The 21,565-nt window shown below is 63.8% G+C and overlaps 1 protein-coding gene across 1 annotated transcript in view; it reads left to right on the top strand.

Moving 5' to 3' along the window:
* UNC5A (unc-5 netrin receptor A) overlaps positions 1-21,565 on the top strand; it is a 58,252-nt gene that overhangs the window by 35,684 nt on the left and 1,003 nt on the right. The window contains 12 exon segments of the mRNA XM_062189627.1: positions 8,284-8,517; positions 14,280-14,423; positions 14,664-14,767; positions 14,901-15,081; positions 16,443-16,607; positions 17,895-18,083; positions 18,193-18,495; positions 20,563-20,595; positions 20,598-20,649; positions 20,783-20,951; positions 21,065-21,298; positions 21,389-21,538. Of these exon segments, the coding sequence (XP_062045611.1) occupies positions 8,284-8,517; positions 14,280-14,423; positions 14,664-14,767; positions 14,901-15,081; positions 16,443-16,607; positions 17,895-18,083; positions 18,193-18,495; positions 20,563-20,595; positions 20,598-20,649; positions 20,783-20,951; positions 21,065-21,298; positions 21,389-21,538 (1,958 nt within the window).

Here is a 21,565-nt window from a genome sequence, read left to right as displayed (position 1 = left end):
GCCGTGAGGCTAATACGGAATCCGTGGGCAGCACTGGGGGGAAGCCATGCAAGAGGGACCCAGGCGAGGCACAGCCAGGCAGCTGTGTGGACGTGGGACAGTGGGAGGCCTGGCGAGACAACGGCAGAGGAGGAGCTGCTGTGTCCCAGCCACTGCCAGCACCTGGGGCCGGCACGCTCTGAGCAGGAGCTGCCTCTGTTGCTGGGTGCCTGGCTTTTCCAGAAACGGTCCCCAGGGTCTCCGCTGCTGAGGACGGGAGCCCGGAGTGGCTGGAGACCCACGCCATCCCACTGTGGGCAGCGTGGCCCTGGGGCGCCTAGAGCTCAGCAGATGGTGGCAGGGTGGACATGTGGCCACGAACGCTGAGGCCCCGGCGCTGGCCCACGTGTGCCCTGGACTTCCTGGTGCGGCAGGGACGTGAGCCCCCAAGGCGGTGCTGTGCTGGCCAGAGCCGAGCTCGGCCTTGGCACGTTGCACTCGGCAAACATCTGCTGGGTGCATGGGCCCTGGCGTAGAGCTCGGTGCACCGAGCCAGGCTGCTTGGGGAGGCGTCGCCACTCACTGCCGACTTCCCTGCTCCGTGCTCAGGTTTCTCGCCTGTATATGGGAGATTTAAAATAGTTCTTTGCCTTCTAGAATTGTGAGGATTGAAATAAATAAGAACATCCTGGTAAAGTTAGCCGCCGCTGTGATTGTGCGCACTGCGTGTGCACCTGGCGACTGGGCTATGGTAGTGTCCCCCACCAGCAGGTGGGGCAGGTGACTGTGGCCTCCCCCGGGGTCCCTGCCCTGCACACCCCAAGCTACCACCCTCTTGAACCACCTCTGGCCCCAGCTGTGGCCGCGCTCGCATTAAACCAGTGCGACACGAAATGCCGAATCTCCGGGACAGGGGCTTTGATTAAATTAATTGCTGACAACGTTGTGAAGATGCTGATGGGGTCGTAAATAGCATTTGTCACCCCCGCACACTCGCCAGGGGCTGCACCTGGGCTGGGGACACTGGGCATGCAGGGCTGCAGCCACCGGGGGACTCCGGGGCCCTCAGAAGGGGATGGGGAGGGAAGTAGCCCCTGGGTATTTTTTTTAAGATTTATTTTATTTATTTGAAATTCAGAGTCACAGAGAGAGAGAGAGAAGGGAAGATGGAGAAGAGATCTGCCACGGTCACTGGTTCACTCCCCAAATGACCACAACGGCCAGGGCTGAACCAAGCCAAAGCCAGGAGTCAGGGCTTCTTCTGGGCCTCCCATGCGGGTGCAGGGGCCCAAGCACTTGGGCCATCTTCTGCTGCTTTCCCAGGCCATAGCAGAGAGCTGGATCAGAAGTAGAGCAGCCAGGACTCGAACTGGAGCCCATACAGGATGCTGACATTGCAGGCGGCGGCTTAACCTTCTACCCACGGCACTGGCCCCCAGTCCCTGACTTTCTACCTGGCTGGGGAACTGTGTTGGAAGAGTCGTGCCATCCCTACTTAGTCCACATGTTTACCTGGTGAGGGACCAGATGGAAACGGCGAGGGTGTCGGGGGCAGGTGCAGTGTGCCCAGTCATCCTCCAGCCTGTGCCTGGGGCACTGCCCTTGATCTAGGGCCCATCTGAGAATCTGCCCAGCCCTGCCCCCGCTGGCTGTGTGGCCTCGAGCAAGTCCTTCCCCTCTCTGAACCCCAGCTTCCTCATTGGGAAGACAGGAGGACCCCTTCCCACCCGGCTGCCTCCCAACCACCTCCTGCCACCCTGCAGGGAACTGTACCAGGATTTCTTTTATGTCTCTTTCCACCAGGGCAGCCCCGGGCCCTGGCAGGGCTCAGAGCTTGCATGCCGGCCTCCTGCCAAGTGGTGTGCAAGGGGGCTGGGCTGCCTGCCCGCCCACCGCCGCCAGGTGAGAGGTACGGGAGGACTCACACACACACACACACACACACGCTGCACCAGCAAAAGATCCTAAAGCAGGAGAGAGCTCGCCTTCCTTCCCGGGCTGTGAGACCACATAATTACCCTGGATTCCATTCTATTTAATTGCAGCTTATTAAATTCTAACCAGCCAATTATCAGCCACAATTACAGCTTAATTCGGGGACACAATAGCTATTTTATCGTTTGTTAATCAAATGCTTATTTAGACCTCAGCTTTATTAACTATTTCTCTGGCCTGAGGCGAGGCCCCTCGCAGGCTGGGCCCGGGGTGTGGGTCCCCCCCCCCTCGGCCGAGAACTTGACCCCCAGCACAGCTCGTCCTCCGGGGGCGGTGGGAGGTCGGCAGGTTCTTGCGCTGGTGGTTCTGGAGCGCTCGGCCGTGGTACAGGTGTTGCCGCCCAGGTCTGCTCGTCCGCGCGGCACACCTGCGACCGGCCCTGGCCAGGCGCCAGGACTGCGGCAGCGAACACGGCAGAAGTGGTCCCTGCTGTCGGGACACGTGTTAGGGGGAGCGGACAGGACTGGACAAATGAGTGCTTGGCCGAGATGACTTCTGCTCGCCGTGGGCACGAAAGGAATATGAACTGGCAAAGCGGCGGAGGGCTGGGGCTGCCGGGGCTCCTTCCAGAGCGGCGTCTCAGAGGAGGCAATGTGAGATCGGAGCCCCAAAGGTTAGAGGGGCCGCTGTGCGTTGCAGGCAGCCGGAAGAGCAAGCGCAAAGGCCCTAAGGTGAGGTCAACCAGATGGAAGCAGGTGTCAGCAGAGGGAGAGAAGGGTGGAGGGCAGAAGGTGGGCGGGGCCAGACCCCAGACTGGGCGAAAAAGCCCTTTGTGGGCCCCGTGGCCTCGGGCGTGTCCTGAGCCTCATGCGCCACACGTGTCCTCACAGTGCCCATCTGTCCTTGTGCCCAGACCCCCCTGGAGCCCACCGGGGGGAAGAGGGTGACTTTCTCCGGTCTCAGGGAGGTTGCTGTGCTTCTGTGACACTGTCGCCTGTGCATTACCATGGCAACTGGAGTCCCGCGTACGCATGTGTATGAGCACAGGTCACGGGGAGCAGCCTGCCTTCCGAGGGACACCGTGACGGGCTGGGACCCCCTCCCCCACCACGGTCCCCTCCGCCTTCTGTGCACACCTATTGGAGGACACTGTCCCCCGCCCATTCAGCCTGTGCTATCGCTGCTCTCCTGGGGCTCCTGTGCTGGTGAGACAGGTGACAGGGAGACAGGCAGGTCGCATGCCTGTGTCTTTGTGCAGGGTCAGCATTGTGTGCCCATTTCACAAATGAGGAGGGTGAGGCCCTAGCAACAGGTGGCTCAAGCGAGGGTCTGCGGTAGGGTCTGTGCGCCCAGGGAAGCGCTGGCGGGCAGTGCCTGGGGCTTTCTGGTCTGGAACTTGAAGGGGCTTTGGGAGCTGCACTCTGGTCCAGCGGCCCTCCATGGGCACCTGCTGCCTGGGGCCTTGAGATCTGTAGCCCCGGGGAAGGGACGGGGCAAACTTCCCTCACCCCACCTCTCCCTCTCTCTCTCTCCCTCGGAGTGCAGTGTCCCTGGTTATCAGAGCCTCCTGGTGCAGTGCCCTCATCACACAACTGTCCTGTTTAAAGATAATAATACGCAGCTGTCCCGGGTTGCGGGGATGCAGGTGGCGGCAGAGGGCGAGTTGGCCCCCTGTGCCTGCAAGCTCACGGCCCCTACCGCGGCGGCCAGGGGCTCACGGCCCCACGCACCCTCCCCAGAGTCAATGCCCCTCCTTCCCCGCCCATGTCGGGTTCTAGGATTTGAGGACTCCAGGTCCTTCCCTGCTGAGTGGACGGAATCAGTGCCCGATTGGAATGGAGCAGAGCTGGTTTGCAGCCAGGTTGGAATCGGTGTCCTCCACCTCCAGCCCTCCGCTTCTGGGCTCTGGTCCCGGTCCAGGGAGCGATGTTCAACATGCATTGAACACACACTCTGGGCTCTCGCCATGAGTCAGCGCAGGCCAGGCTGGGCGGCAGGAGGGGTGGGAGCAGGGGCCAGCAGTTTCTCTGGGGAGACAGATTCATGAGTGGGGGCAGGGTGGTATTGATCAAGGGTGGTGGGGGCTCTGAGGAGGTGTGGCCAGCTTGGCCTGGTGGTCAGGGAAGGCTTCCCAGAAGAGGTGGTGGTTGAACAGGATAAGTCACCAAGACAGTAACAGATGGGCAAATGGACCAATGGGACAACAGGATCCGACCTCAACTTGCTCCAGCCAAGAAAGGGAGGTACTGGCTCACGTGGCTAGGAATAGACCTTAGACCTGGGGGGACGCTAGACCCCTAGCTGTCTCATTCCCCAAGCTCCTGCTTCAGCCCATGAATGGCCCTCACTTTGCACTTGGCCTTCTGTGGCCTCCAAGGCGTGCAGGACCGGCCCTGCCCAGCCGCTGGTCCGTAGCTCCAGAGCTCCGTGCCCACAGCCCCGAGTTCAGCCGAGAGCTTCCTGAGTTCCAGTCAGCCCACGGGACCACATGTCCTGAGTGGGGGGGTCAGGTCAGGGCGGGGGAGGGATCCCAGGAAGAAAACCAGACGCTGCTGGCACAAAGTAGGGCAGCCTGGCACAGCAGGTGCAAAAGCGCTCGAGGAATCACAGGTGTGGCAGTGAATGCCGAGTAAAGGGCGAGGCCCATCAGCCCCGGGCACTGTCCTCTCCCTGGCCTGGGCATGGTGACCCCTGTGGCCCCAGGGGATCTCCCGAGTCTAACCCCGCCTCCGGGGGAGGCTGCCATGAGGCGCCCAAGGCAGGCACCCCAGGGCGAGGGGACGAGTGCCCACCCCCACCCGGGGCCGCTGAGGGGACGGGAGGGGCCGAGGCAGTGGGGGCTGGCGAGGCGCTGGCAGCTCTGGGAGCAGGCCAGCGGCACCCTTCCCCCTGCTCCCAGGGACCGAGGCCTCACTCAGTAAATACGAGTTCATTAATAGCTTGATTAATCGCACCTCATCTTTTTGTGGTGCTTTTTAAAAATAAAACCTTTGAAAGTGCGTTCACACCCACCCTGGGCCTCAGAGCCACACAGGCAAGTCTCTTCCTCCTGGAGTGCAGGTGGGGGAGGGGGAAGAAAGAGTGGCTGGCCAGGTGTGGCCAGGTGTGGCAGGGGCTGCTCCCTGCTCCGGACTCTGCTTTCGGGGTGCTCTACCCTTTCCAGAGAGAAGGGGACACCCTGGGACAGACCTGAAATTCTAGGTTGAAGAAGGGGTCAGTCAGTCAGTCAACAAACACTCCACTCACATCCAGGCATCCCGGCCAGACCTGGGCTCCTACCCCATGGGAGTTCATGGCCTGAGCAGAGAGGCAGTGTGCAAACGTATCCACCCCCATCCCCAGTGCCACCTGTGCCCTGGTGGGAGGCTCAGTGGACAGGATAGGTGCTTGGGGTCGGGACAGTGGACTCAGCAAGTCTTCCTGGAAGAGGCAGACCAGGAGTAGTGCATCGACCACAGTCAGTACCGCTGGCCACTCACAGAAAATCCCCCCCTCCCATGCACCCGCTGCCACCCCGGCCAGCCCACCCCTCATGCAGGAGGTCCCAAATGCTCCCCCTCTGTCTTGGGAGCCTCCCCGGGTGCTGGCCTCACTGGGTGGTGGCCCTGCCTTGGTCCTGTCTTCACCACGCCCTTCAGCCTGGCCTGAGCCCTCCGAGCCCACTGCTCAGCCTGCCTGCGGCTCTGGGAGACCCAGGCCCCTTAGGAGCCTGCGCGTAGAGGAAGGTCTCCTTGCTGGCAGCCGGGAGGGCAGGGGGCGGGGCTGTGACGGGGCCTGGTAGTGAAGCCGGGGTGAGCGATGGAGCTGCGGGCCCCAGCGCCTCTGCCCGAGGTCCACCCCCCACCCCAACCCCCCCCCCCCCCGGCTGCTAATCCCCACACTAGGCAGCCTTGAGCAGGATGCCAGGGACCAGACACGCAGTGCGGGGGTGGGCACAGATGCCTCCGCCACCTACTCACCCCTCTGTGATGAGAGAGGGCCGGGCGGGAGGGAGGGGAGCCCTCTTCCCAGAGGACGCCACCCTGGGGCTGGGAAGTGCTGGCCTGGGCCAGGAGAGGAGAGCGGGCAGAGGGCCAGGGCGGGCAGCCAGAGGCCAGGGGGACCCGTGCGCAAGTGGCGGAGGACGGCCCGAGACTCAGAGACACCGACCACGGGTGTGTCGCCCGTCCTGAAACACCTGCGGGAGCCACACAGGCAATGGAACAGACAGAGGCGGCCCCAGGGTGAGGCGACAGGGAGTGGTGGGGACCTCAGCAAAGTAGAAAGCCCCGCAGCCCTGCGGGAAAGACTGGGGCTCCTCTGGCACGGAGTGGGCCCCGCCTGGCCTTGACCTTGAGGCTCCAGCATGGGAGTCAGGTGCGAAAGAAGAGGGCTCTACCGCTGGCGGGCATTGGAGAGGGAGGGAAGAGGCCTGAAGGGGGCGCTCTGGGCAGGGCGGCGGTCAGTTCTCGGGTGCTGACCACAGGGTAGAGGTGAGGGAGGGAGGGGAAGGCAGCTCAGATCTCCAGGAGGACTCCCCCCCTGCTGTGGGGCTTGAACTCCGCCCCCCAGCCCTGGCCTTAGAGTGTCCTTGCCAGAGGGCAGAACGGCAACCTGGAGGGTGCCCCCTGGGACCACCCAGGACGTGAACCCCCCAGGGGTGGGGGAGGCGCAGCAGCGTGGCGTGACGGAGGCCCTGGCAGTGAGCTATGTCCCTTATTGGTCACAGTACATTTATTTTTCATTAGCAGTTAAATGCAGACATGAGGGATCGCGCGGGGTTCAGCGGGCAGCCAAGGCGAGCAGTACTGGGCACGCAGATCGATAGGGAGGCTGGGGCAGGGGTGCACCCACTCCGGTCCCGCCCCCGCCCCCCCGCCCCCCTGCACCCCCGCGGGCCCTGCTCCGGGGTGGAGCTGTGCAGGTGCTCTGGGGGCCCCCAGCACCTGTTCCTTCTGTGGGAGGCCCACACCCCATGGGGAGGCAGACTCAGTGGAGCCACTGCCTGTGCAGGGGAGCGGGGTGGGGAGGGGCAGACACTGCTGGCCACAGTGAGGAGCCACGGGGTCATGGGGCGGCTCCCACGCTACACTTTATGCATCCATGGTCAGAGCTGGGGCCAAGCTCCCTGCCGTGTGTGAAGAATTGGCTCTGCCCATCCCAACCCCACATCTTGTAGGCAAGGATGCTGGCGGGGGCGACGCCCTGGAGGCTCACCCACCCGGCACCTGCAGGACCCAGGCAGGCACCCCCCACCCCAAACTCCCAGTCTTGTGGCGAAGGGGCGGGTGTTCCCCATGGTAAGAAAGCGTCCTGGGCACCAGGACAGGAGGGGTGACCGACCCTTGGGCGCGAGGTCCAAGGAGCGAGTTGTCCCCACGGAAGCCCTGGAGGTGCTCTGGATACCCACCAGGCAGCTGTGTGGGGACCCTGGCTCCCTCTGGGTGGACTTGATCTCCATTTCACAGATGACAAAGCCGCTAACTCCCCAAGGTCTTCAGTGGCAAGGAGCCTGCTGTCTTGGAAACCCACCTTTGTGGCCAGGGCCCTGTTCATCCTGAATGAGCATCCGTGGCGGGGGGGGGGGGGGGGGGGGGGGCTGCCACCCTGAGGGGAGGCAGTGGGGGGAGCGCTGTAGGCTGAGGCCCCCAGGGGCACCTGTGCTGGAGCAGACAGATCAGCCTGCTCTGGGGAACTCACCTCCAGCAGCGCCTCGGAGCCAATTACCTGTGCGATTAGCAACAAATGACTTGTGGGACGGTTGTGGTTTTCAGTTAAAAGAAGGAAGCCGGCACTCAAGTCTCCCCCGCAGGGGTGGGCCGCAGGGGTGGGCTGTGGCCCGGAGCCCTCAGTCGGGAGTCCCTCCCGGCTCCCACTCCGCCCCGCCCACGCCCACCCTGGGTGCCAGCCAGCAGCCCAGCCTGCTCCTTCCCCCAGGCCTGTCTGCTCACCCTCCACCTGCCTCCCAGCATCCCTCACCTCTCCCTCCCTTTAATCACTGCATTTGCTGAGGCCCCTACTGCGCATGGGGACCCGGGGCAGCTCCCCACCCCTGCAGCAGATGAGGGGTCTCCTGCTCTCTTCCCACTGCAGGCTGTCCAGCTCCCTTCAGCCTCCCCACAGCCTGGCTGTGGCATGAGCCCAGGGCCTCCCACGTGCGGGACCTCCGCCCTTCTCCCGCTGTGCTCCCCAGCCCCCGCCCCCGCCAGTCTTTGGCAATGTGTGGGTTTCTTCTAAGGAGGCCAGTGAGGCTGGAGGGAAGAGGTAGAGCCTCCGTTCTGTCCTCTGGCCGCGTTGCAAGCCGGGCTTTGCTGCACTGGCTGCTGCGCCCGCATCGCCCGGGCTCGCCAGGGGCACACAGCTCACCTGCCCCCTTGGACTCCACTGCAGGTGCCCAGCAGAGCGCCACGGTGGCCAACCCTGTGCCCAACCCCGTGCCCGGCGCCAACCCCGAGCTGCTCCCCCACTTCCTGGTGGAGCCCGAGGACGTGTACATCGTCAAGAACAAGCCCGTGCTGTTGGTGTGCAAGGCCACGCCTGCCACGCAGATCTTCTTCAAGTGCAACGGAGAGTGGGTGCGCCAGGTGGACCACGCCATCGAGCGGAGCACGGACAGCAGCAGTGGTGAGGCCGGGCTCGGGAGCCAGGCAGGGGCGGCTGCGGGCGAAGCGGGTCTCCGCGGGGCTGCAGGGGCCTGCGGGTGCCCAGGCACTCCAACCTGCAAGTGGCAAGGCCAGGCGAGAACCAGCCGTGCGCCCGCTACCGCCTGAGGGTCGCCACGCAGGGCAGCAGTCCCCGTGTGTGTGCACAGAGGCCTCCCCAGCGGCCCCCACCCCGCACTAGTTGGGTGGGAGAGAGTCTGGGAGATGCTTTCCCTCACCAGAATGCCCCAGACTGACAGCAAGTTAGGGCAGAGCAGGTGGGCTGGGGCGGCCTGGAGAGAGAGGCCAGCAGAGGAATGGGCGCTGGGGGGCGTGGGTCCCAGCTGATCACAAGCTCTCGGATCTCACACTCGTGCTTATTTCCTTTGTCCATTCACTCGTGCATGCACGCTTTCACTCACTGTCCCCTGAGCACCCCCTCCCCTGTGGGGACAGCCCCCAAAGAGAGGCAGGCAGCATGGTGACCTCCTAGCCAGAGGAGAAAGGATGGAGGCTGCCCAGGAAATCCAGAGGGGCTCCTCGGGGGAGGTGATGTGTAAACTGAGGGATTGGTCAGGGACAGAAAAGGGGGAAAGGCTCCCCAGGCAGGGGCTGCAGACAAGCGAAGTCCTGGAGGCAGATGGCAGCGGGTGTGGGCTGTGCAGGGGCTGAAGTGGCAGAGTGACAAGGGCAGGGAGTTATTGGTGAGCTTGGGGGTCGGGAGGGGGCTGACTCAGAGACGCTGCCGCCGACAGGAAGGGCCCGCGAGACCCAGCTGAGAGGTGCAGGGAGGGGTCCCAGGGCAGCGGGACCCCCAGTCCTCACCCTAGCCCTGGCCTTGGGCAGTGAGCACGCGGGCAGCGCACGCTTGTCTGGGTCCCAGCGCTCCCCAAGAGCAGGGTGGACAAAGAGACAGGAGCTGCAGGCAGCCCCTCCCTCCTGCTCTCAGAGAGCCGGGCTCCGCCCACATTCGCTTGCTTTTCCCAGCGCTATATGAAGACCCTCCTCTGCCCACCTCCCCGCCATAGCGAGCCCCTTCCCACTGCAGCCTCAGAGCAGAGCACACACGCCCCCTGCTTGTGGCCCACGCGAGACACAAACACCCAAGCCACGGTGCAGTGGCGACAGCAGGCCAGCGGCACTGACACCGGGGCAGGCAGGAGACTGCGGGACCCAGTGGGGTTAACACCAAAGCTCAGATCTCCAAACCACCGGAAGAGTATTTCCAGGGGCCACGTGCCCGGGACAGGAGGTGCAGATACACAGAAGGCCAGGCTGGCTTGGGAGAGGGAGCTGAGCTGGGAGACTGCTGGGCCACAGAGGGCTGTGGTCAGACCCGCCCTCTGGGAAGCCCGGGCCATGCAGGGGAAACCTGGACGAGGGCCAGGCCCCAGGCAGGGAGAGCCGCGTGGAAGCGCTTGTGCTCATCCCAGTGTGGCTAAAGAGCCCAGCCTGTCATTTCAAAGAGGAGATTGAGGCCTTGGCGGGGACTTGTCCAGGGTCCCCAGAGGGCTCTAACCAGGTCTTTCTGTCTGCAGAAGTCACGGCCTGCCCTCCCCCACCAGCTCTGCGAGGGCTGGGTTCTGTCCATCCGAAGCAGCCCAGGAGGGACAGGGGACGGTCTCCTTGCTCTGCTGCCCCCTCTCCAGGTCAGGGACTCCTGGCCAGACCCTGGAGCCCTGCGCTGCCCCAGCCTCGCCCGTGCCTGCTGATCGGAGTTTCTTCCTGCTGTCCTCAGGTTTTGGCTGAGTACCTGCTCCATGCCAGGCTGTGGGTTAGGTACAGGAATTCAGGCTCCCACCTCATAGCCCAGGAAAGTTCTGGGTGCCAGGACTAGAGGTGTCAGAGGCCAGTTTTAGGGTCCCATACACAACCCCTTGGCCATGTTCCCTCTGTGATCTGTTTCTTTGTAAAATGGGAATGAGGTGGGCCCCTCGCAAACTGCGGAGGAGGGAGTTGAGATCACACACACACCCCTTTCTCCTCTCACCACCCCGCGCCCCGGGCACAGTGCCACCTTGTGGCACAGCCAGACCCCTGCTCGCCTACAGCCTTGAGGACTTGAGGACCTCTGGCTGCAGGCCCCTCCCAGCCAGAAGTCTTACAGGCATGGTCTGGCGGGGGTCCAGGCCTTGCCTTGAATGAGCACTCCCAGGTCTGGGCGCTGGCTCGCTCTCTTTCTCTTCCCCAACTCTGCGTCTCAAATAAATAAATATTTTAAAGTAATCTATAAAAATTAAAAAAATGAGTCAGAGTTGTGGCACAGTGGGTAGAGCTGCCACCTGCAGTGCTGGCATCCCATATGGGCACTGGTTCGAGTCCCGGCTGCTCCACTTCCAATCCAGCTCCCTGCTAATGGCCTGGGAAAAGCAGAGGAGGATGGTCCAGGTGTTTGGGCCCAGGCTGCCCACATCGGAGACCCAGAGGAGGCTCCTGGTTCCTGGCTTCAGCCTGGCCCAGCCCTCGGCCATTGCAGCCATCTGGGGAGTGAACCAGCAGATTAGAAAGATTTTCTCGGCCGGCGCCGTGGCTTAACAGGCTAATCCTCCGCCTTGTGGCGCCGGCACACCGGGTTCTAGTCCCAGTTGGGGCGCCGGATTCTATCCCGGTTGCCCCTCTTCCAGGCCAGCTCTCTGCTATGACCCGGGAAGGTAGTGGAGGATGGCCCAAGTCCTTGGGCCCTGCACCCCATGGGAGACCAGGAGAAGCACCTGGCTCCTGGCTTCGGATTGGCACAGCGCCAGCCATAGCAGCCATTTGCGGGGTGAACCAACGGAAAGGAAGAACTTTCTCTCTGTCTCTCTCTCTGTGTCTAGCTCTGCCTGTAAAAAAAAAAAAAAAAAAATAGCCGGCGCCACGGCTCACTAGGCTAATCCTCCGCCTTGCGGCACCAGCACACCGGGTTCTAGTCCTGGTCGGGGCACCGATCCTGTCCCGGTTGCCCCTCTTCCAGGCCAGCTCTCTGCTGTGGCCAGGGAGTGCAGTGGAGGATGGCCCAAGTGCTTGGGCCCTGCACCCCATGGGAGACCAGGAGAAGCACCTGGCTCCTGCCATCGGATCAGCGCGGTGCGCCGGCCACAGCGCGCCTACCGCGGCGGCCATTGGAGGGTGAACCAACGGCAAAAGGAAGACCTTTCTCCCTGTCTCTCTCTCACTGTCTACTCTGCCTGTCAAAAAAAAAAAAAAAAAAAGAAAAGAAAATTAAAAAATAAAAAAAGAGATTTTCTCTCTATTTCTCTCTCTGTGTAACTCTTTCAAATAAATAAATCAATATTTTAAAAAATATATAAATAAAATGATTTTTTTAAAGATTTATTTATTTTACTTGAAAGGTGGAGTTACAGAGAAGGAGAGAGAGAGAAATGTTTCATCCCCTGGTTCACTCCCCAAATGGCTGCAACGGCTAGAGCTGGACCAGTCCAAAGCCAGGAACTTCTTCCAGGTCTCCCATGTGGGTGCAAGAACCCAAGGACTTGGGCGATCTTCTACTGCTTTCCCAGGCCATAGCAGAGAGCTGGATGGGAAGTGGAGCAGCCGGGACTGGAACCAACGCCCATATAGGATGCCAGCACTGCAGGCAGCAGCTGTACCCACTGTGCCACAGCACCAGCCTCAAAATGAATTTTAAAAGCCCAGGTTCCCCTGGGCTGGCTCCATGAAAGCCAGGCTGGGAAGCAGAGCTCACGGGGCCACTTCCCACCTGTAACTGCCTGGCCCGCTCCCCTCCTGAGCGTTCGACCTTGGCCTCAGGCCTCCATGGCCAGCCGCCAACACTTCTGAATTTTCATTGATCTCATTGATTCCTCAACCCAAAGCCAGTGTGTGTCTTGCGGCAGAGACTTTCTTCACTAACCCGCCAACAGACGGCGGTGGTGCCCTGTGGGTGGGTGGACCTGCCGGGACAGGTCCTGGGGTCAGCCAGGTATGGCAGGGGTCCAGAGCTCCACCCAGATCTCTCCGTATGGGACTAGAGTGTGGTGGTCAGATGCCCCTCCCCCCCGCCCCCCTGGCCCTGGAGAGGACCACCATCCTCATCATTCCCTGACACTGGAAGAGCCTGAAATTAGCAAAATCCAGCCGTGGAGTCCAGGCTGGGGGCACAGCTTACTGTGTGTTACACGGCGGAGAGAGTGAGAAGCTCAGAGCGCCCCCCTGCCCCGCAGCCAACACCCTCCTCCCAGAATCCTCTGCATCGTCCACACCCCCCAGGCGGCCAGCCCGGGTCCCCATCCTTCCTGCCGGCCCCTCCTCAAGGCTGCCACCTGCTTGCATTTGCTGATTGGGTGCAGGCATGGAGAGACCCACAAACTGCTCCCAGGAACCAGGCGCTGAATGACCTCTGGAGTGGAGGGTACAGCCCCAGACAAAGCCCCTCCGCCCCCAGGGGACCTGTCTGACCGGGAGAAAAAGAGGGTCCAGTTCAGAATGTTCTGTAGCCTTCCCGCTGCACAGCCCAGAGGCAGAGAGGGAGAGGGGGTAAGAGGCCTTCTTGGCTAAGACCTGTCTCCCTAAGACCCAGGGAGCCAGCACCCGGCCTCTCCAGCTCACGGACCCTGGGGGTCGCCCCATGGCGCTCAGCCCCCAGGTGCCTTATGGGGCAGCACAGGCAGAGCGGGAGAAAGGGCCGAAGTAGCCCAGCTACAGGGACCCCAGCCAGAGGTGGCGCCCCCACTCCTGTGAGAGCCAGCTGGGAGCAGCAGGAGTGACAGGGAAATGGGGGGAGGGGGGCAGGTGAGAGCAGGAGCAGGCGGAGGAGAGGTCCGGGGAGGGGCCAGGGAGAGGCACGTGGGGGAGTTTCAGAGAAAGAAAACAGCCCCGTGCTGCCTGGCCCAGCCAGACCCCTGCGCCTTGGGCACCCGCAGCCCTAATTGAATTTCTCTGTTAACAATGGAAACACATTGGCTGCAGGCCTCTCTCTCTCTTTCTGATAAGCCAATGACCCGAGGGAAATTGGGGTCAGGAGGAGGAGAAGTTGGAAACAAACAGCCTTTTCTCACTCCTGGGGACACTGGTTTTGGCTGCAGACTGGGGGTGGGGGGTGGGGGACTGGCATCTCCCTGCTGGGGCGGCAGAGGGGCTCCCAGGCCATCCTGGCAAGCCCTGCTCTCAGGAGACAGGTGTGGCCCAGGGTGGGGAGTGCAACCTGGAGCCCCACCCCACCCAGTAGAGCAGAGAAGGTCCCAGGGCCCCAGTGCTGGCTGCCCCACCCTGTTCTGTCTCTCGATGGGGTGAGGGCGCAGCCCCTCCCAGGGTGACTACAGGACGCTGCAGGCACAGGATTCAGAGCCCTTTCCCAGGCCTCGAGTGGGAACAATGCCATCCTCCGGAGAGGGCTGGAGGATGATCCAGTCGGGAAACCCCCCACCAAGTCCCAGGGGTCTATTCCAGACCGCATAATCACTCTCATTGTATTGCTAACAGCTATGATTGTATTAGCCCTGGCAGGATCGACCTGCCAGCCCCTAGGGAGGGGCCGGGTGCCCACCCTACAGAGGCATCTCGGGGCTGGGGTCCTTGCAGGTCGATGCTGTAGCCCCAACTTGCATGCGAAGCCCCTTCAGGGCCCTACGGCTCAGGTTACAAAGGGCAGCGAGGGGCAGTGAGAGACCCCACTCCTAGCCTGTGGGAGACACCCCGCCAGGACAAGGGCTGCCCCCGCGGTCCACTCCCCCGGCGCGGGCGCGGGCGCTGGGCACCGGGAGCTCAGTGCGGCCCCGCCCGGCAAGCCGTCCCTCCCGCCCCCAGGGCTGCCGGCCATGGAAGTCCGCATCAATGTCTCGAGGCAGCAGGTGGAGAAGGTGTTCGGGCTGGAGGAGTACTGGTGCCAGTGCGTGGCGTGGAGCTCCTCGGGCACCACCAAGAGCCAGAAAGCCTACATCCGCATCGCCTGTGAGTGCCAGCCCGGCCCTGGGCGGGGCGGGGTGGGGTGGGGTGGGGTCACTGGGAACGGGGGCAGCGGGCTTCCTGGAGGAGGCCGTCCGGCCAGAAAACCTCACAGTCCTGCCTTGAGGGCTAGAAGAAGCGCCTGCGGACGCAGCCCGGCCAGCGCCGTGCCCCCTGGGCACTTGAGTCTTTGCTGCCGGAGTGGCCGGGCACAGCGGTTGGAGGGCACTGCTGTCCATCTTCCAGATTTACGCAAGAACTTCGAGCTGGAGCCGCTGGCCAAGGAGGTGTCCTTGGAGCAGGGCATTGTGTTGCCCTGCCGCCCGCCGGAGGGCGTCCCCCCGGCCGAGGTGAGAGGGGGCTGCAGGGCTCACTCCGCAGGTGGGCGGGGCTTCCGGATCTCCGCTCCCGCCCCGCCCCGTCCCCAGGGCCTGCGCGGGCCACGGTGCAGTGGCTTGGCTCCACCCCCACCCCCCCAACCAGGTGGAGTGGCTGCGGAACGAAGACCTGGTGGACCCAGCCCTGGACCCCAACGTGTACATCACGCGAGAGCACAGCCTGGTGGTGCGGCAGGCCCGGCTGGCCGACACAGCCAATTACACCTGCGTGGCCAAGAACATCGTGGCGCGCCGCCGCAGCGCCTCTGCGGCCGTCATCGTCTACGGTGGGCCCCTGACACCGGCTGGCCGGGTCGCAGGGAGAGGCACAGAGAGGTGCCTCCGGGGCAGGGCCGCGTGGTGAGAGGCCGTGGAGCAGCCCCTGGCTTGCTGGGGAAGCCTAGGGAAAGGGCTGCAGTGTGGCTGCTGGGCCCCCAGGGGGCGTGCTGGGGTGGCGGGGGGGGGGGCGGGGACCAGGCTGGGCACCTGCGTGTGGGCACACTGCACAGAAGGAGGTGAGGGGACACAGCAAGGGTGCAGGAAAGGCGATAGGACACCCCCCCACTCCGCTTCTCCAGGATGGGAAGTAGAGCCCGAGCCGGCCCCGGGCACCCCCAGGAGCAGGCAGAGGAGGGGCCAGGAGCTACCCTGTGAGAGGGTGGGGTCCCCGCCAGAGGAGCGCGTGAGCCGCTGTTCTGCCCGGCAGCCCCCAAGCGCCCACCAGAAGGGAGGACCGCGCAGCAGGTGCTACCAGGCCGCCGGCGCCAGTGCACTGGCTCAGCCTCCCGTGCTGCGCTTCCGGCCCAGCCCAGCCCAGCGCAGCCCCTGTACCCTCACGCCACATCCCCGGGCCCACATGTCCAAGGCGACCCCCGCTCCCTGACCCCAGCCCTTCTCTGTCCGGCCAGTGAACGGTGGGTGGTCGACGTGGACCGAGTGGTCTGCCTGCAGCGCCAGCTGTGGGCGCGGCTGGCAGAAACGGAGCCGGAGCTGCACCAACCCGGCGCCTCTCAACGGGGGCGCCTTCTGTGAGGGGCAGAATGTCCAGAAAACAGCCTGCGCCACCCTGTGCCCAGGTACCAGCGGCCGCCGCCTCCCGCATCGCTCCTCACCACGCCATCTCCGCGCCCCGGCTCCATCGCGCCCACCAGCCTGCCCCCCATGGCTCCATCCCCACCCCGCCCGCCATGCAGGGCCAGGCTCAGTCGGAGGCAGGGGCTCAGGGTGCAGTGTGTGGTCGGAGGCAGGGGCCCAGGCTGCATCCAAGCTTGGGTTCAGGGTACGTTCCAAGTCGCGGGGTCTGAGGTACAGTCTGGGGACAGGGGCTGGGGTCAGCCTGGGGCTGCAGAACCCACCTGGGGCTGGGATCAGAAGGGTCCTTGTGCGACCAGATGGCCTCCCTGGGGTGGCGAGCGCCAAGCAGCCCCTGGCGTCATCTACCTTCCCGTCATGAGCATGCGTCATCCAGGCCAGCTGGACACCAGAGGGCGTGCAGATTGGTGGGCCTGGCCCTGGCATTGAACCCAGGTCCAGGCCAACTTGTCCTGCCTGGTCCTGACACCCGTCCGGGCCACTGGCAGATCGCCTGGAGCTGGCTCCCCGAGCTGACCATGCTGTCTCTCTCTGCCCGTGTCTGTCTCTTGGATAGTGGATGGCAGCTGGAGCCCATGGAGCAAGTGGTCAGCTTGTGGGCTGGACTGTACCCACTGGCGGAGCCGTGAGTGCTCGGACCCAGCGCCCCGCAATGGAGGCGAGGAGTGCCGGGGTGCTGACCTGGACACCCGCAACTGTACCAGTGACCTCTGCGTGCACAGTGAGTGCTCCCGCACTGCTGGGTTCCACTTCTGTTTGGCAGGGTCGGTCCTGTCCAGCCCTGGTGAGACCGCAGCCAAGGGGGTCAGTCCCCTGTGGTGTGCTGTGCCTCTCCTCCAAGCTCAGGCCCCCGGGATGCCCCGTCCCTAGCACGCCCACACCCCCTCGGCTCATGCACACGCACCTGTCCACGCTTACCCAAATCCTTGCCCTGCAGTCCCCTGGTGCACACGCGAATCCTGTGGGGACCCCAGGTTTGTGAGGCCTGTTAATTACAAGGCCATAAGTAACAATTAAAGATCTCTGTTGGATTTTTTTTTTCCTCAGAACACACCCTCCCCCCATTCTTTCAATTAAAAACCTAATTATCTGTGTCAATTCCTTTCTGATGGACACTTCTTCCGTTATGCAGAGCCCTTCTCAAGTCAATACCCCCCCCCCCAAGCAGTCAGTCACTCCCCAGCCCTGTCCGAGGCCTGGGGGAGGCAGCCTAGGGGGGGCCTCTCAGCTCTGCTGCCGGTGCAGGGGCTGGCAGGCAGGAGGCAGATGCCCTGTGCATGAGCAAAAACTAACAACACTTGCTGGAGACTAAAGAAAAGTTGATTTTGCTGATAGCATTGGAAGTCGCAGTCCACCAGCCCAGCAGCAGCTCTGGGAGAGCCCCCTGGCTGCATCCCTTCATCCAGGGGGCATGGTGGTGGGCGTGCCTGCGAGTGGGGGCAGCCAGAGAGACCAGGGAGGGGCCAGCCTCGCTCTTCCATAACACCCCTCTGGAGAGAACCAACCAGGAGAGCAGCCTTAGCTCCTTCAGAGGGTGATGCCCCGCGTCCCCACCTCCACCCCCAGCAGCATGCACTCAGACTCAACGACCTCCAGTAGGTCCCACCGCCTGTTAACAGCACTCAGAGGGTACACAGAATCCCTGGAGCTCATCTCCAGCCGCAGCTCCCTGGTCCCCCAAAGAGCAGATAGCAAGTATACTAACCGAGCCCACCTCCCCCCACAACCCGACCCTGGAAAAGTAGCTCCCCCCTTCCTCCAGCCTCCCGGCAGCCACCTCAGCCTGAACCTGCAGCCCACGGGGGTGTGAGCTGCTCAGAGTCCCTCGGCCAGGCAGCGGCAGGTGCAGGGCCAGGCCCTAGGCGCACCGATTGTCTGCCCCCTGCTGTGAGTGTCCAGGCCCGGGTGTGTGCTGATGCCCCGCGTGAGAGGAGGCCTCGTCCTCCTGGGCTGGACACCAGTGACCTCTCCCTCCCAGCCCTGCCCGAAGCTGTGCTCTCTCCTGCAGCTGTGTCGGGCGCCGAGGACGTGGCCCTCTACGTGGGCCTCATTGCCGTGGCCGTGTGTCTTGTCCTGTTGCTGCTTGTCCTCGTCCTTGTTTACTGCCGTAAGAAGGAGGGGCTGGACTCGGACGTGGCCGACTCATCCATCCTCACCTCGGGCTTCCAGCCCGTCAGCATCAAGCCCAGCAAAGCAGGTGAAGCCCCTGTGCCCGGCGCCAGTGCCGGAGCCCCCTCGCCCAGGGCTGTGCTGGCTGGCGGGGAAGCCCTCACTGCCGAGCCCTGAGCCTGTCTCTGGCCCCACAGACAACCCCCACCTGCTCACCATCCAGCCAGACCTCAGCACCACCACCACCACCTACCAGGGCAGCCTGTGTCCCCGGCAGGACGGGCCCAGCCCCAAGTTCCAGCTCACCAACGGGCACCTGCTCAGCCCCCTGGCGGGCGGCCGCCACACGTTGCACCACAGCTCGCCCACCGCCGAGGCTGAGGACTTCGTGTCCCGCCTGTCCACCCAGAACTACTTCCGCTCCCTACCTAGAGGCACCAGCAACATGGCCTATGGGACCTTCAACTTCCTCGGGGGGCGGCTGATGATCCCTAACACAGGTAGGAAGGACCCCAGGGGACATGGTGGGAGTCCCCAGAGGCCAGTCCAGCCCCCACCGCCCTCCTGGAGGAGCATGGGATGGCCCAGGTGCTCCTTCCACGGCCTGCAGCCTCATCCTGAGTGGCTGGGCCAGGCCAGCCAGGAAAGGGGCAGAGCTTTGGAGAGAACCCCCAGTGGGGCTGTGGCCTCCGCGGACGGGTAGGACGGGGGCTGGCCACCTGGAGTCTACCAGCCATGGAGACCGTGGACAAATGCAAATGGTGCAGGCGCAGAGGGCCCCGGGGAGCCCCCTACTGCACGCAGACCTCCCTGAGGGAGTCCTCATCTTGTTAGGTGATCCACAGACGTCATCTTGCAAGAAACTGCCGCTGCCTCTGGTGCAGCATCTCTGGACTTAGATGACCACACGGGCCCCTGACGTCCTCAATGGTGCGATGACCCCGCCCGGCCCGGTGGCTCTAGTCACTGAGTCTGTGCAGCTCACGCCCACTCTGCCCCGCCAGCCAGCACTGCCTACCCAGCTGCCTCCCGGGCAGCTCCACCTGGGTGGGCCTCAGGTCCTTAGACCCCTCGTGCCTGAAACAGAGCCGCCTCCCCCTCCCCCTCCCCCCCCCCCCCCCGCCTGCTCCCTCTCGGCTTTCCCCAGCTCATGAGCAGCACACTCTGGTTGTTCAAGCCAGAAAACAGAGATCACATTGGCCCCCTGCTCTATCTCACTGGCCCCCAGGCCCCCCTCCTCCACACACAGCGTCCTGGGTCTTCTCTGCCCGGAAGCCCCACCTCTCCTGGTGGGGAGGAGCCTCCGCCCCTTTTACCTGCTTACCCGTTCCCAACATTCACCCCGCGAAGCCAGAGTCCATCATTTCCTTCCACTGCTCAGATCCCTTCGGGAAAGCTCTCACACAGCCAGGCAGAGGTGACCCTGTCCCCTGCTGGCTGCCACTGGGGCCTCTCCCCTTGCACACGTGCTCATCTGGGGCTCATGGCAGCCACAGGGACTCCAGCTTCCTAACCTGCCATGTGCATGGGGCCCTCTGCCCCTCCCATGGGCTCACCTGCTGCTGTCCCCTTGGGTCTTAACCTGACAGCGTCTGCTCTCTGCATAGGTGATGCTAATGAACCGCTCAGAGCGCTACTAGAATCAGAAGCGAGATGGTACCTGAGACAGGCGGGCAGAACCTGGGTGCTCGGTAGCCGGGCAGGAAAGGGGGGGTGACACTTCTCTGCACATCCTTTGATTACTCATCCTTGCCCCCACCTGCCTGCGGGGCTGCAGGCTTCAGGAGTGCGTGATGGGGGCTGCGCAGTGACATTAGCATTCACTGTGTGCCTATCTCCCCCACGGGAAGCAGACCCCCAGGGGAATCTGGGGCTGTCACCCCCACTTGCAGCAGGTTCCAGGGGGGCCAGTGTGGGCTAGCGAAAGGAGCAGCCACTGCGAACAGTCGTACATCGCTTAATCACAGTGAAGTCCAGGCATGGCCCACCTTGGCGTCTGCCGCTCTGTGGTCACCACCCCTAGAGCGACTCCCTGGTCCCTGTCCTTGCTGTGTCCTGTTTCCCCCCACCCCGCTGCACCTGCTAGCCGCCCAGACAGGGGAGGCCAGCCAAAGCAAGGTGGCACTGTACAGACCCAGCCCCACCTGCAGGGGGAGGGCAGTGGCAGGGTCCACAGAGGAGCTTGGGCAGGGCAGCAGGTGCACGGTTCCAGAACCACCAAGGACATGCACAGACTGGGCTGGAGGTACTGCTGGAAAGATGGTGGGGTGGGACAGGAAGGACCTTAATGCCAGGGGGAGAAGGGTCTAAGCAGGGCATGCCCAAGCCCCACACGCTGCCTGCAGCGGAAGGTGCCGGGCTGGCGAGGCAGGCTGTCCCCGCCTGCGTTCCCTCCGCTGCTCTTGGAAGCACCCAGCTCAGCTTCCTGCCTGTGTGGGTGGTGGCTCAGCGCGGCACTCCTGGTGCAGCACCGGCGTCCCCAGCCCAGGCCTGGGGAGGCTGCCAGAGGGACTGGGTTCGCAGCGGGCTCAGCGCGCTCCCCCCCGCCCCACCCCGCTCCGTTTCAGGAATCAGCCTCCTCATCCCCCCAGACGCCATCCCCCGGGAAAGATCTACGAGATCTACCTCACGCTGCACAAGCCCGAGGATGTGAGGTGTGCCGCGAGTGGGGCAGCGGCGCGAGGGGCGGCCGGGGAAGGGGCAGGCGTGAGCTCCGTCATCCCCACCCCCAGCCCTGGCGCTGGCCGCTGACGCCTGTCCCTCCCCACCCGCATTTCCCCACTTGAGGTTGCCCCTAGCCGGCTGTCAGACCCTGCTGAGTCCCATCGTTAGCTGCGGGCCCCCCGGAGTCCTGCTCACCCGACCCGTGATCCTCGCCATGGACCACTGCGGGGAGCCCAGCCCCGACAGCTGGAGCCTGCGCCTCAAAAAGCAGTCGTGCGAGGGCAGCTGGGAGGTGAGCAGGAACGGGCCTCCGAGGGGAGCTTGGGCCTCCCTGTCCTGTACAGCTGTGCGGCCCGAGCCCAGCGCCTGAGGGCCGGGACTGACGCCTCGCGGGCGCCCCTGCAGGACGTGCTGCACCTGGGCGAGGAGTCACCCTCCCACCTCTACTACTGCCAACTGGAGGCCGGCGCCTGCTACGTCTTCACCGAGCAGCTGGGCCGCTTCGCCCTGGTGGGCGAGGCCCTCAGCGTGGCGGCGGCCAAGCGCCTCAAGCTGCTTCTGTTTGCCCCGGTGGCCTGCACCTCCCTCGAATACAACATCCGAGTCTACTGCCTACACGACACGCACGATGCACTCAAGGTACGGCCAGCCCTGGCGTGGGGCGGGGCGGGCGGGGGAGGCCCTCCCTCCCCAGGCCTGGCTGACCCCGCCCCCGCCCCGGCACTGCAGGAGGTGGTGCAGCTGGAGAAGCAGCTGGGCGGACAGCTGATCCAGGAGCCCCGCCTCCTGCACTTCAAGGACAGTTACCACAACCTGCGCCTGTCTGTGCACGACGTGCCCAGCTCCCTGTGGAAGAGCAAGCTCCTGGTCAGCTACCAGGTAAGAGCTGAGCCTGGGGCCGGCGCT

This window comes from Lepus europaeus, chromosome 4 (genome assembly GCF_033115175.1).
Source record: "Lepus europaeus isolate LE1 chromosome 4, mLepTim1.pri, whole genome shotgun sequence".
Classification (NCBI taxonomy): Eukaryota; Metazoa; Chordata; class Mammalia; order Lagomorpha; family Leporidae; genus Lepus; species Lepus europaeus.
This window is presented reverse-complemented; position numbering and strand designations above follow the sequence as displayed.